The 14251-nt window shown below is 40.1% G+C and overlaps 2 protein-coding genes across 2 annotated transcripts; one reads left to right on the forward strand and one right to left on the reverse strand.

Moving 5' to 3' along the window:
* The first annotated feature begins 1574 nt into the window (after positions 1–1574).
* On the forward strand, positions 1575–5682 carry ccdc43 (coiled-coil domain containing 43). Its single transcript, XM_035655460.1, has 5 exons — positions 1575–1776; positions 3409–3499; positions 4172–4307; positions 4493–4548; positions 4766–5682. The coding sequence occupies exons 1-5, from the start codon at positions 1603–1605 to the stop codon at positions 4951–4953; spliced, it is 645 nt and encodes a 214-aa protein (XP_035511353.1). The 5' UTR covers positions 1575–1602; the 3' UTR covers positions 4954–5682.
* A 7-nt stretch (positions 5683–5689) lies between these two features.
* On the reverse strand, positions 5690–9990 carry moto (minamoto). The gene is made up of 4 exons (XM_035655459.1): positions 8486–9990; positions 7995–8129; positions 7173–7350; positions 5690–7092 (listed from the first exon to the last, which is right to left on the reverse strand). The coding sequence occupies exons 1-4, from the start codon at positions 9911–9913 to the stop codon at positions 6902–6904; spliced, it is 1932 nt and encodes a 643-aa protein (XP_035511352.1). The 5' UTR covers positions 9914–9990; the 3' UTR covers positions 5690–6901.
* Positions 9991–14251: the final 4261 nt, after the last annotated feature.

Here is a 14251-nt window from a genome sequence, read left to right on the forward strand (position 1 = left end):
CAGCTGTATCCTCTGTAGACCAATGTGTGTCCTCTACTTCCACCCAGAGGCCGAAAGCAGAATGTTTCATGTGTTTATGCTGTTCTCAACACATCTGTATTTCATCTGTGCGTCCATTTGCACAGGCAAGAACCCCAGTAATGCAAATAATCAATACAATTTAATAATAAATATCAACTCATCATGCTAATGTAATGTCTCATTCAACCTCAGTGCCAGTAATGCATCGCAACAACCTCCTCAAAGCTTCACAATCATACAAGTTAATCATCAAAGGACTTTTCCTCTTACTTACAGAGTGGAAACAAATAGTTTTCAGTATTTTTGCTATGCTATGATAATGACTATGTTGTGCCAAAGGCTGTTTCACTGCCAGCTGCCCACTGAATTTAAAAGAATAGCTGATTATTTTGAAATCAGCATTTCAATTAGACCAGCACTGGCATGCCTACGAGTGAGTGCATGAGTACTTCTGTAAACTGCGGGACAATCGAACATTAATTTTCAATCAAGAACTTTGGGATATGTGGCAGTATCCCAGGGCACTTACTTATGTGACTGCCAACGCTGAGCATTTAGCACTGATTGAAATTTTGGCTGCTGAAATGAATTCAACAAGCCAGACTAGCAGCATGAAAAAGTTATCACAACCATTTTCATTCAAATGGCCGGTTGACAAGACCTGTGTTCATAGACTACAAGCTGTAATTAAGTTTTTAGGTGCAACTCGTGAACTTTAGTTCTTAGATTTGGGGGCGGATATATAAGCTACCTGTAAGGACATCACAGTAGAGACGTGGGACAGATGCACCACACTGAGGGATTTTTGTCTATTTGTTGAGGGCACATGTTAGACATGAGGTAGATGGCCAGGAGCGTTTGGAAAGCTAACATTACATTTCATCCTTCACAAATTCAGTAGTTCCAAATTTATATTAATTTGTTGTCTTTTTTACTTCTTTATTAGTTAATAACATCTAGTTTTGACTATCGCTCAAGCCTTATTGGACTTACCTGATCACCACCTGCAGAGGGAGTTTGAGCTACTCCTTCAGGCCATAGACAGAGTTCCTGCTCAGAGGACAAAGAGATAAAAAGTCTCATTTGTTTGTACTGCAATTAGTAGTTTGAATTTTCATGTGATATCACTTTATGTATTTGGCATTCAGATTATTATGCTGTACGCTGAAGATGTTATCTTCCTACTGTTTGTCCCTGTGATCTGTTTGTAATTTTTCATGATGAATGCATTCGTATACTTGGCTGCAACCAATTTTCCCTGGTGGAATAATAAAGTTTGACTCGACTTACTAATGATTTTTGAAGCGTCCCAGCGTTTTGAATGACTTTTTACAAGAAAAATAAATAGTGTTGCATTAATACATTAAACTGATGTAATTATTGTTTGAAATACTGTTTCAGAAATTCCAGAAACTAAGAAAAACTGTAAACTGACATTTATATAAGCTTATGTTTATATGACTGCCAACATTATGCAGTTACCTGGATTTATAAACTGGAACAAATTTTTCCACCTTTTTTTTCTGAACAGGCAATAACGAAGGGCAGCCGTGCGCCACTGTAAGACCCCAAAGGGCCAAGATGGCTGCGCCCGGGACAGACGCCGGGCAGTTTGAAAGCTGGCTCAATGATCGTCTGGACTCGCTGGAAGTGGACCGGGAGGTGTACGGGGCCTACATCTTAGGGGTCCTGCAAGAAGAGGAGAGCGACGAGGAGAAACAAGACGCGCTTCAAGGGATTTTATCCGCCTTTCTGGTGAATGTCCGCGGCGCGCGCCCCGCTCAGCCCAGCCACCAGGCTGCTCCGGTGCTGCTGTCTGTCCTGTCTGTCTGCTCTGTCTGCTTAATCTGTCGCTGCTGCCTGTCCTCCTGTGTCTGTCTGCGTCCGCCTGCTCCATGGACTGTCTGCCTCGTTCTGAGTGTCTGTCTGCCTGCTCTGGTCTGTCTGCCCTGTTCTGTGTCCGTCCTGCTGCTCTCTGCGTTTCCTGTCTGCGTCTGCCTGTCGTGTGTCTCTGTCGTGCTGCGCTTGTGTGTGCCCTGTCTGTCTGCTCCGCGCGCTCTCTGTCTCTAGCATCTGCGTCTGTCTGTCTGTCTGTCTCTGTGCGTCGCTGTTCTCTGATCTCATGTGTCTGCTGTCTGCCTGTCTCTGTGTATGGTGTGCTGCTGTGTCTGTCGTGTCTGTCCTGTCTGCCTGTGTCCTGTCTCCGCTGTCGTGTGTGCTCTGCTCGTGCGTGTTTCTGTGCCCTGTCTGCTCTGTCTGAGTCTGTCTCTGTCTCTGTGTCCTTGTCTGTTCTTCCAGGGGGGGGGCGGGGTGCTGTGTGGTGTGTGTGTGTGTCTCCTGTGATCCCTGTCTGTTGCTTCGCCTCGTCTGTCTGTACTCTGTGTCTGTGCCTGCGTGTCTACCTGCGCCTGCTCTGCTCTGTCTGTCTGGTGTCGTCTCTGTGGTTCTGTTCTGTCTTGTCCCCTGTCGTTCTCTCTGTGTCGTCTGCGTATCCTCTGTCTCTCTTTCTGTCTGTCCTGTCTTGTCCCCGAGTGGACAGCTGGCCTGACTATCAGCCTCTGTCATTCTGTCAACGTTAGACTCCCACGCCGGGGTGTTTCCTTAAACAACTGTCACTACGTAGTAATGTAACTTGGGCGATCGGTGCCTGCTAAACCAAACTCCCATTCAAAAATGCTGCGAACGTCTGCGTGAGCAGCCTGGCAGCACCAAGAGACACTCAGCCTGCACTCCAGCTGCCTGTAGAAAGATACGACTACTTTTATCTTACTCCCGGGGAAATCTCAAGCATACAAACATACATTAAACTAAAATTAAAAACCCTGACCTTAAGAACAGAATCAAAAATAACATACAAGATAAGATATAAAGTATTATGTATGTATATAATATATAAAATGAACAGTCATTTTAATACAGTTCCTTAAGGTGTTCGGATCCACGCTGCTGTTTGCCAACGGTACATGTTGTTAATTGGTTAACTAATGATATTATTTATATATTAAGGATAAGCTACCATAATGAGCTTTGACATACTTGTCAGTTTACCAGCTTTTAGCCTGCTAACAGGGAATTACAGCTCACAGGAGTCACATTATACTAAAACTGTTTATGTGCTGCTTTCATATCATCCTTGTGTAATTTGGCATTTGTGCTGAATACTGCCTCTGTATCAGCCTCTGGTAGACAAACCACATATTGGATCACTTCACGTACTGGCTGCTGTGAATGAATCCAGTGGGTGCTGTTGTCTTGTAGTGCCTCATCTCATACTAACAAGCTGTGTTGATGCATGGCCAGTACTTACCTGGTTGGATTGTTGGCTGCTGAGTATGTACAGTTTGAAAGGCTCATTGTATGTAACTGTTACTTGTCCTTTGTGTGCAGGATGAGGACTCTGTGGAAGATGTCTGCAAACAGATCATCATGCAGTGGACAGATTTTTGCAACCGTTCAGCAGCCAAAAGAAACGCTGATGGTATTTATGTAACTTTGATTCATTCACATTCTCAATTTCATTCAAAAAGTTTTAGAGTATAGTTCATCTAAAAGGTCAAATAAATAAAAATGGATCTACTCTTGGGGAATAAGTTATCAAGGTTGCCGGCCTCTGGGCAAATCTTGCAGAACATCCACGTACAGTTGTGCAGAAAATAGTCATTTTTAAAAGGCAACAGGCTCATCAGCTCATTTAAATCTTGACTAAACAGCAAAGACAGCTTGCTTCTGAGTCTGTAATCAATACCAGTTAAACATACAGAGGGATTCGCTCTCTGAGTTTTAAATAGTTTGCTCTGAGTTTGGAGCAGGGTGCAAGACACTTTTGTCTCAGGGAGAGAGATTAACATTTCCTGAAAAAAACTAAACAAAAACAGTTCATGAGACTAAAGAAACTTTTTGAGGAAGTGCTTATGCCAAGAAGTAATTTCCACTGAGTTTGTTTTGTTAGTGTCATTACCGGAAAGAGATTGTTTACTGTGTACATAACCATAAGTATGTGTATACTGTCTGGAGCCTCAAACTCAGATGGCTGCCCTTGTGGCTTCTTCTGTTAATGTACATTCATATTGACAGTGAAAGGCAGCTACTTTTATTGTGTGTTATGTTTTTATTTATAGTTTTGCTGTGTTCTGTCACTCCTTGTCTGTAGCTGAGGTCCAGGCCATCGCCAGTATGATAGAAAAACAAGCTCAGATTGTGGTGAAACACAAAGAGGTGTCCGAGGAGTCGAAGAAAAGGAAAGAAGCCCTCCTTGCTCAATACGGCAACATAACAGACGATGAGGAATATCCTTTCATTTTTAAATCGTGCCGACAGAAATGTTCGTATGTTTCACTTAAATTACCAATGTTTCTTTGACCATGCAGAGAACGTCAGAGGAAGAAAATAAATATTTTATGTCATCATCCAATGAATGTTACGCATTCAGTCATCCTCCTTAAGATGTTCGTTCTTGCCTTGACAAAAGCACTGAAGCTGAAGAAGAGGAGCCACCAAGTGGAAATATCTCTGCTGGAAATGATAAATGTATCCTTTCTAAAGGCCTAATGATCAGAGGCAATTTAAAAATCACATGGAATTCAGTAACTTACTGCAGTACGAATGGATAATGCAATAGTTGCATAACCCTGAATGCACGATATGCTGCTCTATCATTTACACCTCCATAGTGGTAACATGTAGGAATGATAAACTAGGAGAGTACTTTTGCTTTCATCCAGCTGTCCTTTACTGAGAGTGTCAGCCCTGTTTAAGAACACCAACGTGGAAGAGGTGCTGTGCAGACAAAAGCAAAAGCGTGACCAGGCTCGTGAAGATGCACAGAAGAAGAAGGAAGGGGACAAGATGCAGCGAGAGAAGGACAAACTAGCCAAACAAGACAGGAAAGAGAAGGAGAAGAAGCGTACACAAAAAGGTGAACGCAAAAGATAAAACAGAGAGACAAGACACTAACTTTGTATGTGGAAAAAGATTTTGTTACGAGACAAAAATCAAAAACAAGTCATTGCCTCTTTTTAGCTGAACCGCATTGGCACCTTCTGTGTGTGAACATGTATTCATCAGACCCTCCTTGTTCATTTCTTTCTGCAACTCTTTATATGTGTAAAAAAACAACGTACTGGAGCTTGTGCAGGTCCAAAATCAAGATTTCTGTTTTTCTTGGCTACTGATAGGGGCAGATACAGAAAGACGTTGTCTCTGATAGACAGATAGAGGAATGTGATTGAGTCAGATTTATGTCATTTATCAAATATTGGCAGTAAGTCTCTGCCAATGTTGTTTCAGCAAGTGTGAAACATGCTTCAGTTCAGCTTTGACACGGTAACCCCTGAAATGAATGAAGTTTACACCTGAAACACAGTTGATCACAGTAAAAGCAACTTGGTCCACAGTTTCTGCTGTTATCCTCTGTGCCACTGTCTTTCAAATGCCTTTTATTTCTGCACAACCTCCAAGTAAAGTCCAGTGTTCACGTCAAACCTTTGCTTTCTTTTCAGTACTTGCAGTTTTAGTTTTTACAGTCTATGCATTTTGTCTGAGAATGAGAACAAAGGAGTGGTTGCTAAATTATACCTCAAATATATCATGTACCATAATTTGAATGTTTATAATCAGGTTCATCATCTTTTTAAATTAATAAAAAAAACATTTTCAGCTGTTTGGATTGCTTTATTTTTCATCTTTTTTTACAGAACAAGTAACAGGAAAAAACCCACCAACATGAACATTAAAATGAACAACTAAGCTCATATTCACAAAGCATATTCACAGGAGTACTACAGACTGATGCGTCTAGAGAACAGCTACTTGACTCACCCCTCCATTACAAAATGGATACAAGCTTTGGTCCCTAGCTGAACTATCTCACTAAGAAGAATTTTTGGTAACACTATCTGAAAATAATCTGTCAAAGTGTGATTAAGACATCAATATTTAAAACGCTGAACATGTTAAGTTTCAGTATCTTTTGTTACAGTTCAAAAGTTTGACTAAACTGCAGATAAAACAGCTTTCTGATCACACTGTTAACAGAAAAATGATAAAAGATTCAGAAATTAATCGCAACATTTCAGAAAACATTTTATAATTTAGCATTGTACATTTTAAACTACTGATTTAGAGCAACTCTTCAGACTAGACTGCATTCAGAGAATTATTTAACTTGGCCATGTTATATTTCACTGATATGAATGATATTTGTTAATATTATATGTTTCTAATGGAAAATGTGATTAATACATTTAAATTTAAAATATTTAACTTTTTTCCAGACGTTTGAGTGTCTTTGGCACAGTTCAAACCTAGAAAGGGCAGACAGATACAATGTTTTTAAGGTTGCATAAGAAAAACAAGCTGGAACATTTTAGAAAACATTTAAATATTTAGCATGTTCATTTATAACTACTGCTCTTATGATTCTATTATTACTTGGGAATACCCAGAACTGAGGTTCTATTACATTCCAATAAATAAGTAAAACAATGAAAAATTCACTGAAATCTTCCTCATAAATAGTGCCTTTAAATACAACAGTGATGGAGCAAGATTCACGTTAATTTGGAACTGACACTAATTAAATGAAATGAAGTTAAGATTAAGCAGGAAAAGAAATTCCATTTCATGCCACTCCTACACAACAAAAAACAGCCGCCTGAAGCTTCTGGGTGCCAAGAAGTGCAGCCATCATCAAGCTTCAAACTGCTCATCTCATATTCTGCAGTGATCACTGTGTTGCAGGTAAAATGTCACTATACACTTGCAGGTAACATTTGTTTTTCTTTTTTACACCATGTTGCCTATGGGAAATTTATAATCGGGGCATTCTGGCGTGGTTTTTAATTTAATCAAGACCTTTAACTCATGCTTGTTGCCTGCTGAATCATAACTTAAAAGAATATCCCTCGAATGGAGAGGGGCACTGCTTTGCGCCCGTGGCCTCCTTGTTAACATGATGGTCCTGCCCCTTGACAGGTTTTGGTAGTGTCATCTGGAGAGCACACCACAGGGCTGTGCGGAGCTTCCTCGTGGTAGCGGCGAGGTCCTTCAGAGCAATGACCAGCAACAGGGTGTCTGTGACGGAGCACAAGTGAGTTAGCGGCAGCAGTGTTAAAGAGAGAGGAACATACGGCTGCCACTGGAATACGAGTTACCTCTGTCCTCAGTGAAATGAGCTCTCTGCCGCTGGTGTTTGGACATGTTGGCTATCTCCTCCTTGCGTCTCGCTTGGGTGATGCAAATAGCCATATGATTCCTGTTGAGTGCTGTGTGGATGTTGATGTGGAGGGGAGTGTTGTGCAGACACTCCATTCTGTCCAGAAGGCTCGCCACCTGCAACACACCAACAAGAGGGTTGATCCCTTATATTCCCCCCTCAGTCTTGATATTCTATGTACATTACTACAACGAAACAGTGGCAATATTATCTATGCTTCTCCAGGTGTGCTTTTTTGGTTAAAAATGTTATAGTATTATAAAACAAGGCTGATACACTATGTAAGTGTCAAATCTTAATAGTAACTTTGAACTGAACTAAATTATCAACCAAGACCAACAAATACAAAGCTGGATCATGTTAGCTTGCACAGCCTTTAGTGAGATGTTCAGACTGTTAAAATGTGCAGAAAGCTCTGGGAGAGCCACTGCACACAACAACGAATTTATCAAAGATATGAACTCGGGACATTCTTACTTTGAAGACACGGCGCTTATTAATGAGCCGTCACACAAACATAACTGTTTATTTATCAACAAAACATTTCAAATTTAACTGTTTCCTGTATTGTGGTCCGGGATGATGTTCTTTAAGTATATTCAGGGTCTAGGCTGCATTGAGGAGAACCACTTTTCTCTAGACAGAACTAATGGGGGTGCAAAATAAAGCTGCAAATATGACCTTCAGAACATAACAAGGCTGCTGTGACACAAATCATCTGTAGATGGCAGTGTGGAAGCAAATAATTCAGGGGTCTCACCCTTGCTTGTTCTCTCATCTGATTAACAATGAGGTGATCGACTCTTGTGGGGTTTGGTGGAGTTTTGGGGAGGTTAGTGTTGGTCACTGCTGCAGTCCTTTTCCCAGCTAACTTCTTGGTAAGGATGGCCTCTGTCTGAAATAGAAACCAAGAGAGAGAGAACATGACAACCACTGCAAAACAGTTATTTTTCTTCTGTTTTCTAAATTCAGGCTAATAGACAAACCCATAGGTAGCTGAATTAAAATGTTATGATTTGCAGTGCTCGTCTGAACATTTGGTGATAAAATGTTCTATATCTTCTCTTTTCACATTTACTGACTGCTGGAGCCCATTCAGTCAATGGCAGTCAGTTACATATGATAATATCCATTTTCTGTAAGTTTGTTTAATATTTTTATAAACAAATGGCTGGAAATAAAGCAAACCAATCTTGAAAATCACCCTTGGACATCCTGTAACTAGACACAAACAACATTTTGAAAACAAACCCTTTTTCTCTCCTTCTCCAAAAGCCTCCACTGCTCGTAACACTCGTCCAGGTAGACGTAGAGCTGGATCACAGGTCCTCCTTGATTCATCACCATGGACGTCATCATGGCGGAGGCCATGCCGTGATAAGTGCTCTCTCCTCTGCGGCTCATCATGTCACTGACATATGTGTTGAAACCGGCAGACTCATTGGTTGACATCATGTCACCAACGTGTATGCCAGGAGCAGCGCTTTCGTAGGGTAGTGTGGGTCTGGAGCTGAAGTTCGAGTTGTATCTTCTGGGGTCGTTTACAGGATACATGAGAGGCATGTGCTGCTGTGTATTCCCTGTACTGACCATGCTGTTTTCTCCATCAAATCTCTGAGACTGCATGCTCCCCAAGTGGTCAAAGTATGGGTTTTGTGAGAGGGCCTGTTTCTTATCTACCCCTCTCATGTTAGAGACGGTTAGGGGTCTCGTAGAGAAAGCTTCTCCCAGAAAGCCAGACGTGTGCATCCTCTTCTTTTCTCTCTGCATCTGTGGCTTGAACTTGTTGGGTATCTGGCCCTGCTGCATGTGATGCTTTGAATACTGGTTCATATTGACGGGGACGGAAGTGTTCTCTCTGTGCATGCTCATCTTGCTTTGGTATTGATGTGGGAGGTTGTAAGGTGTAGAGAACTGCTTTGGTTGCTGGAAGTACTCTGTGTTTTGAGGGCTGAAACCAGGTAGTTCTTGAAAGGCATCACGCCTAAATGTCTGGTTCCTCGCTCCTCCATTTCGTTCCATTTGAACTGTCCCAAATTCTCCCACCAGCTGTTTTTGGGACTGCATTGCAGGAGCACTTTGTGTTGATGCTGCAGGACTGGTGATTTTCCACTGTTCAACCATGCTGTCTTCGTGGTGCATGCCCACTGACTGCCTTTGCACGTTTGGAAAGTCTCCACGACATAAGCCATCATGCTCACCGGGCATGAACGACTGAAAACTGCTGACCAGTTGGTTAATGTCTTGCGGCACATACTGCTCATTACTGATGGGCTTTGCGCTGCTCTGGATGTAGTGGTCTTCATAATAAGGAGGAAAGCAGGGGCTGTTGGTTTCGCTTTGAGGCCTAAAGACATCACTGAGGTCAGGAAAACTATTCATGGGCAGGTGATTTCCCCTGTCTTTATCAGCTGACGTGTTGTCATATTTGCTTTGCTGGCTCTGTGACTGGTAAGTGTTTCCTGTGTTGGGCATTGGTAGACCTGGTGGCAGTTTCTGAGGACGGAGGGTGTGGCTGTCCCTGTCTCTGTTAGGCAAATTAAAAAGCCACTGCTGATTGGCGGCCAGGCCATTGGACTGTTGACATAACTCTTCGAATTCCCTCTCCGCCGACTGTTCCTGCGCTTTACTTAAAGCCTCGCGGGATACGTAGTTTGGATGAAAAGTGTTATGTTGCATTTTAGCCTCCGATTGAAAATACTGTAGCAGTTCTTCTCTCAGTGTCTTCGGAGACCAGATGGGGTTACATGTAGGCAGGTTCCTAAAAGAAGAATGACTTTTTCATGTTAGCGTATATAAAACACGACATATATGCAATAAATAGATTAAAAACATTAAGATAGAAATTATTATATATAGGGCTGCTCGATTATGGAAAAAATCATAATCACGATTATTTGGGTCAAAATTGAAATCACGATTATTCAAACGATTATTTTTTTTAAACTTCAGAAACGTGCTGCATTTATTGGACATTTGTCAGAAACACTTTCCTTTCCCCTGGTAAGCATTTGGAAGTCTCCCCTCGTTACCTGTTCAAATGAAAAACGTGAGCAGGAGATAGAGCTGCAGCGAGTCTCGCGGACCGCCAGCGACAGTTATAAATAGTTCGGCGCTCCCCGTGACTTCACGTTGTCGCGTACAGGTCGTGAACGGCGAGTCTACGCCGAGCCATGAGCTCTCGTGTGGCAGTGCGTGCTGGCGGGGGAGCGACGGAAATATACGCCAGACCTGTATATAACATGCACAACGAAAATGAAAAAAAAATCGTTTCCCTGACTTTATAGTTTTGAGATCGTTTGGGCCCCAAAAATCGTAATCATGATCAAGTTTTCGATTAATTAGGCAGCCTTAATTATAGACATAATATTTTTGTTTGTTCAATCTGTGCTGCAATTTAAAGCCCATCCTACAATGATGAACGCAATTTAAATCTGGACATTACCCTTGCACCTGTAGTAGCTGTCGCTTGAATGCGCTTCTTCCAAATGTTTGACACCAAGACCCTGTAGATTCCGTCTCCGTCACAATCAGAGTTATCAGTCCGGTTTCCTTTAAAAAGAAGAAAACACGTTCCCTAAAATTGCACTTTCTTTTTCTTTAATAAGCATTCATATTAACAGTATGGCTGACAACTTTGTTTTTTCTTCGCACAATAAAGACTTTTAAAAGTACATTTAACTTACCTCTGAGTAGGCAATATTTCTAAAAACCTATTTGAATCAGACAGCAGTGTGATTGCCTAACACCCCTGCAGTTACACCACCAATGAATAATCACACACTTATCCAGAACAGAGTTCAAACTAAACAAAATACCTGATTTTTAGTGCCGTTCTGGGCACAGATTGAATGAGGCATAAGGATCATCATGAGCAATTGTGAGACCAGGGCAGCGTACGACGCCGTGTCCGTGTTCGTGCAGTGAACACCGGCACTGGAAGAAGGGGCAATGTCATGCTACCCGTTGTTTGCGCCACCCAACGTTAACGCTGGCCTGAAAGATGAAAGAGAGTAAGAGCATGGTTAAGCAAATCTGGAAGGGAAGAAAGAAAAAAAAACCCCTGGCTACTGTATTTTTCTGCAGAAGAAAGAAGACAAATATTACAGGTGCAATGGGAACTAGGATACTGCTGAAACCTAATATAAACACAAGTAGCTAAAAAAATTAAAAACCTGAAATTTAGTTAATTAATCAATTTAGTAGATCATAATTCAGCCAACTATTTTTATAATAAAACAATCAATTCAATGTAAGGATTTGCTGCTATCATTGTAATTGAACATTTATATGACACTATTTTCTGGTAATTTCACAAAGCCAAGTGATTAATCAAGAAATAATCAGCAGATTCAAATCAATAAAGAAGGATAATCCTTTATTCCCCAAAACCCTTAATTGTTTCTGCTATGGATAAAGTTAAGGGATCGCAGGGGCATCATTTTTTCTGTTGGGAGAAAACTATTTAATAGGCAACTTTGATAGATGATTCCACAGGTTTTCCTCCACGAATTGCCCCAAACCCCAAAACCCAGGTGTCCACAGCAGCCGTAAATATGCCAATGTACATATAAAATACCCTAAAATGTACAGTTACCTGACGCTGTATCGTGGGAAAGACTGAGTTTGCAAAATATGCTGTGGGCCGTCAAACCGCCATTCTGAACTCCCTTGAACTTGAGCCTGGTTCTTTAACCTCCAATTGCTGGTCCGGCAAAACACAACACAGCTCACTGTTAAGTAATATATTTTCTTTACATAACTTATATGATAAGAGGTGTGGGCCCAACAGAAAACATTAAAATAGCTCACTAACTGCAGTTCAGGGAAAAAGAAAGAAGAATAACTCACCCTAAGTTAACGTTAAGTTTAGTAGGTTAACTAGCAGTGACGACGCTGGCCTTTCGCTAATTTGGACTAAAACTAAAACTAAACACTGCTTTTCGTCCGGTTTAAATTGCCTAACTTCGCCAAAACAACGCTGTTTCAGGAAGAGAAACAGCGGACAACCTACCTGGTAAGTTAATAACGGGACTTTAACAGTTTTCTGACCGTAACATTATCCTCAAGTGGGTCTCGGTGCCCCCCCCCCCAGCCCGCCGCTGCGCTCGACCCCCTCCCGAGGTTCTGGGAAGCTGAGCGCCGATTGGCCGAGGCCCAGAGGAAGTCTATTTTTTGTCCCAATCAACGTGGCAGAGATCGGAGCGCATACAACGTGTGGCGTCAACCAGTGATGGTATTATATGCCACCCGAAGGAAGATATTTTATATCTTTGATTTATTTGTTATTTATGTCACCAATGTGCTGTTTGTTATTGTATACCTTGTGGTTTATTTATTAAAAAATAAATTTAAATTGTTCAAAAAAAAACAACAACTATACTATACTTATACGATACTTCAGTTTTTATGCTTTTTAGAAACTCGGTTATGTGAACTGACTGTTGTTGGTCGAATCTGTTTCTCCTCTAAAAAAGGATAATAACTGTGGTATACGTGCCTTGTTTTGAAAAGAAGTTGTCTCTGTCGTTTCCCACTGGAATAACCTCTATCCAGACCTAGATTGGAGGAAAATATATGGGTCTGACGTTTAAATACTTTATTTTAAAGATGACCAAAGAAGTGTATTTAAAAAGAATTAATCGCTTTGTTTAGTTAGTCATTTTTGCAAAGATATAAAAAGGACATTAATGTAACGTTTATGTGATTTGTGTTGGTCTTTTTTTTTTTTTGGAAAGATATATGTGCTTTTATTTCCTAGTATATTGTTTCTGCTTTTTCCATTTTATATGAGAATATATGTGTACGTTATTGGCTTTTTATTCTTACCCATCTACCAAAAGAAATCAGTATACAATTCCACATATACAAATCTAAAGTTTACAGTTCTAAACCATCTTTTTCTTTTTCATTTTGAAGGTGAAGTCAAACAATACAATAAATTACTCCCGTACTGTAAAAATAAGACAGCAATCAAAAGTGCATGTGTATTTACCATGTATCATTTATTTAACTGATTTATGATTTCTGTCTGTACCCTGGCATTGTCTGTTCATGTATTGTTTATGTTTGCAAATAAAGTTAAAAAACAAAACAACAACGACATCATAAAACTGTATTAAAATTTAAATGTATACATATCGTCTTATTATTATTATTATTATGATTATTATTATTATTATACAATTCAATTGTGACATACATTTAATTTAAATCAAAATGCCAAACAAAACCATTAGAAATGAATCATCTCATCTTACAGAAACTCAATTTCAGCCCATAAAAGCAAAATAGTGTATTCCATAATGAGTTTCTTACTTATATGAGAACCCTTAAAGTCATAGAAAATAAAAATGCAAATGAGCTTACTATATTTACATATTTGTTCTTTTCTTTTTATATTCTAATATTGTTTGTCTGTTTGGATGTCTGCTTTTTGTATGCACCTGCTATCGGTTTAATGGTCTATGTAAGACTGAGCCATGATGTTTGTACATAGATAATTGTTCAATAAAAAAAAAAGAAAAGAAAAGTCTACTTCCTCCTCTTGAAAGTTTAGTTGGGCCACGCAATCCAGCTGTGGAGTCAAGTTGAACAATATTAGCAGAAATACGTCCATTACGTTACCTTCAAAATAAAAGCATAGATTTTAGCACATACAAAAACCTGATAAACCTTTTGTTTAAATTGGATAGTAGCGATCCCGTCCTCCTCTGATGCATATGATTATGACGCTGTAATTAATTTGTCCTGTAATGTATCATATTGAAACAAAATGGACTGGTTGGATGAATGCAATTTAAATAATATGCATACATTATTATTATTATGATTATTATTATTATTGTTAGGAATTAAAACGAAAATAACTTTAGGGGTTAACATAGGTTCTACTTTTAGTAGTCTTCAGCACCCAATACAATCCTACAAGTAACTCACATTAGTTTATTAGGGTATTATTCTGAAAGCAACTGCCGGAAGTTGTATTTCTCATTATGGCTGACTTGGCAGCGGAGA

This window comes from Morone saxatilis, unplaced genomic scaffold (assembly GCF_004916995.1).
Source record: "Morone saxatilis isolate NCDOM2014 unplaced genomic scaffold, NCSU_SB_2.0 Contig14, whole genome shotgun sequence".
Classification (NCBI taxonomy): Eukaryota; Metazoa; Chordata; class Actinopteri; family Moronidae; genus Morone; species Morone saxatilis.

Bases quoted from the DNA above. Each gene is read 5' to 3' on its own strand.
- ccdc43 (XM_035655460.1), top strand. From the start codon at position 1,603: ATGGCTGCGCCCGGGACAGACGCCGGGCAGTTTGAAAGCTGGCTCAAT. The intron at 3,500-4,171 runs GTATTTATGTAA...CCTTGTCTGTAG, and splicing joins AGCCAAAAGAAACGCTGATG to CTGAGGTCCAGGCCATCGCC. The intron at 4,308-4,492 runs ATATCCTTTCAT...TGACAAAAGCAC, and splicing joins AACATAACAGACGATGAGGA to TGAAGCTGAAGAAGAGGAGC.
- moto (XM_035655459.1), bottom strand. From the start codon at position 9,913: ATGCAACATAACACTTTTCATCCAAACTACGTATCCCGCGAGGCTTTA. The intron at 8,130-8,485 runs GTTTGTTTTCAA...TTTCTATTTCAG, and splicing joins TGGAGAAGGAGAGAAAAAGG to ACAGAGGCCATCCTTACCAA. The intron at 7,351-7,994 runs GTGAGACCCCTG...GGTGTGTTGCAG, and splicing joins AGATGAGAGAACAAGCAAGG to GTGGCGAGCCTTCTGGACAG.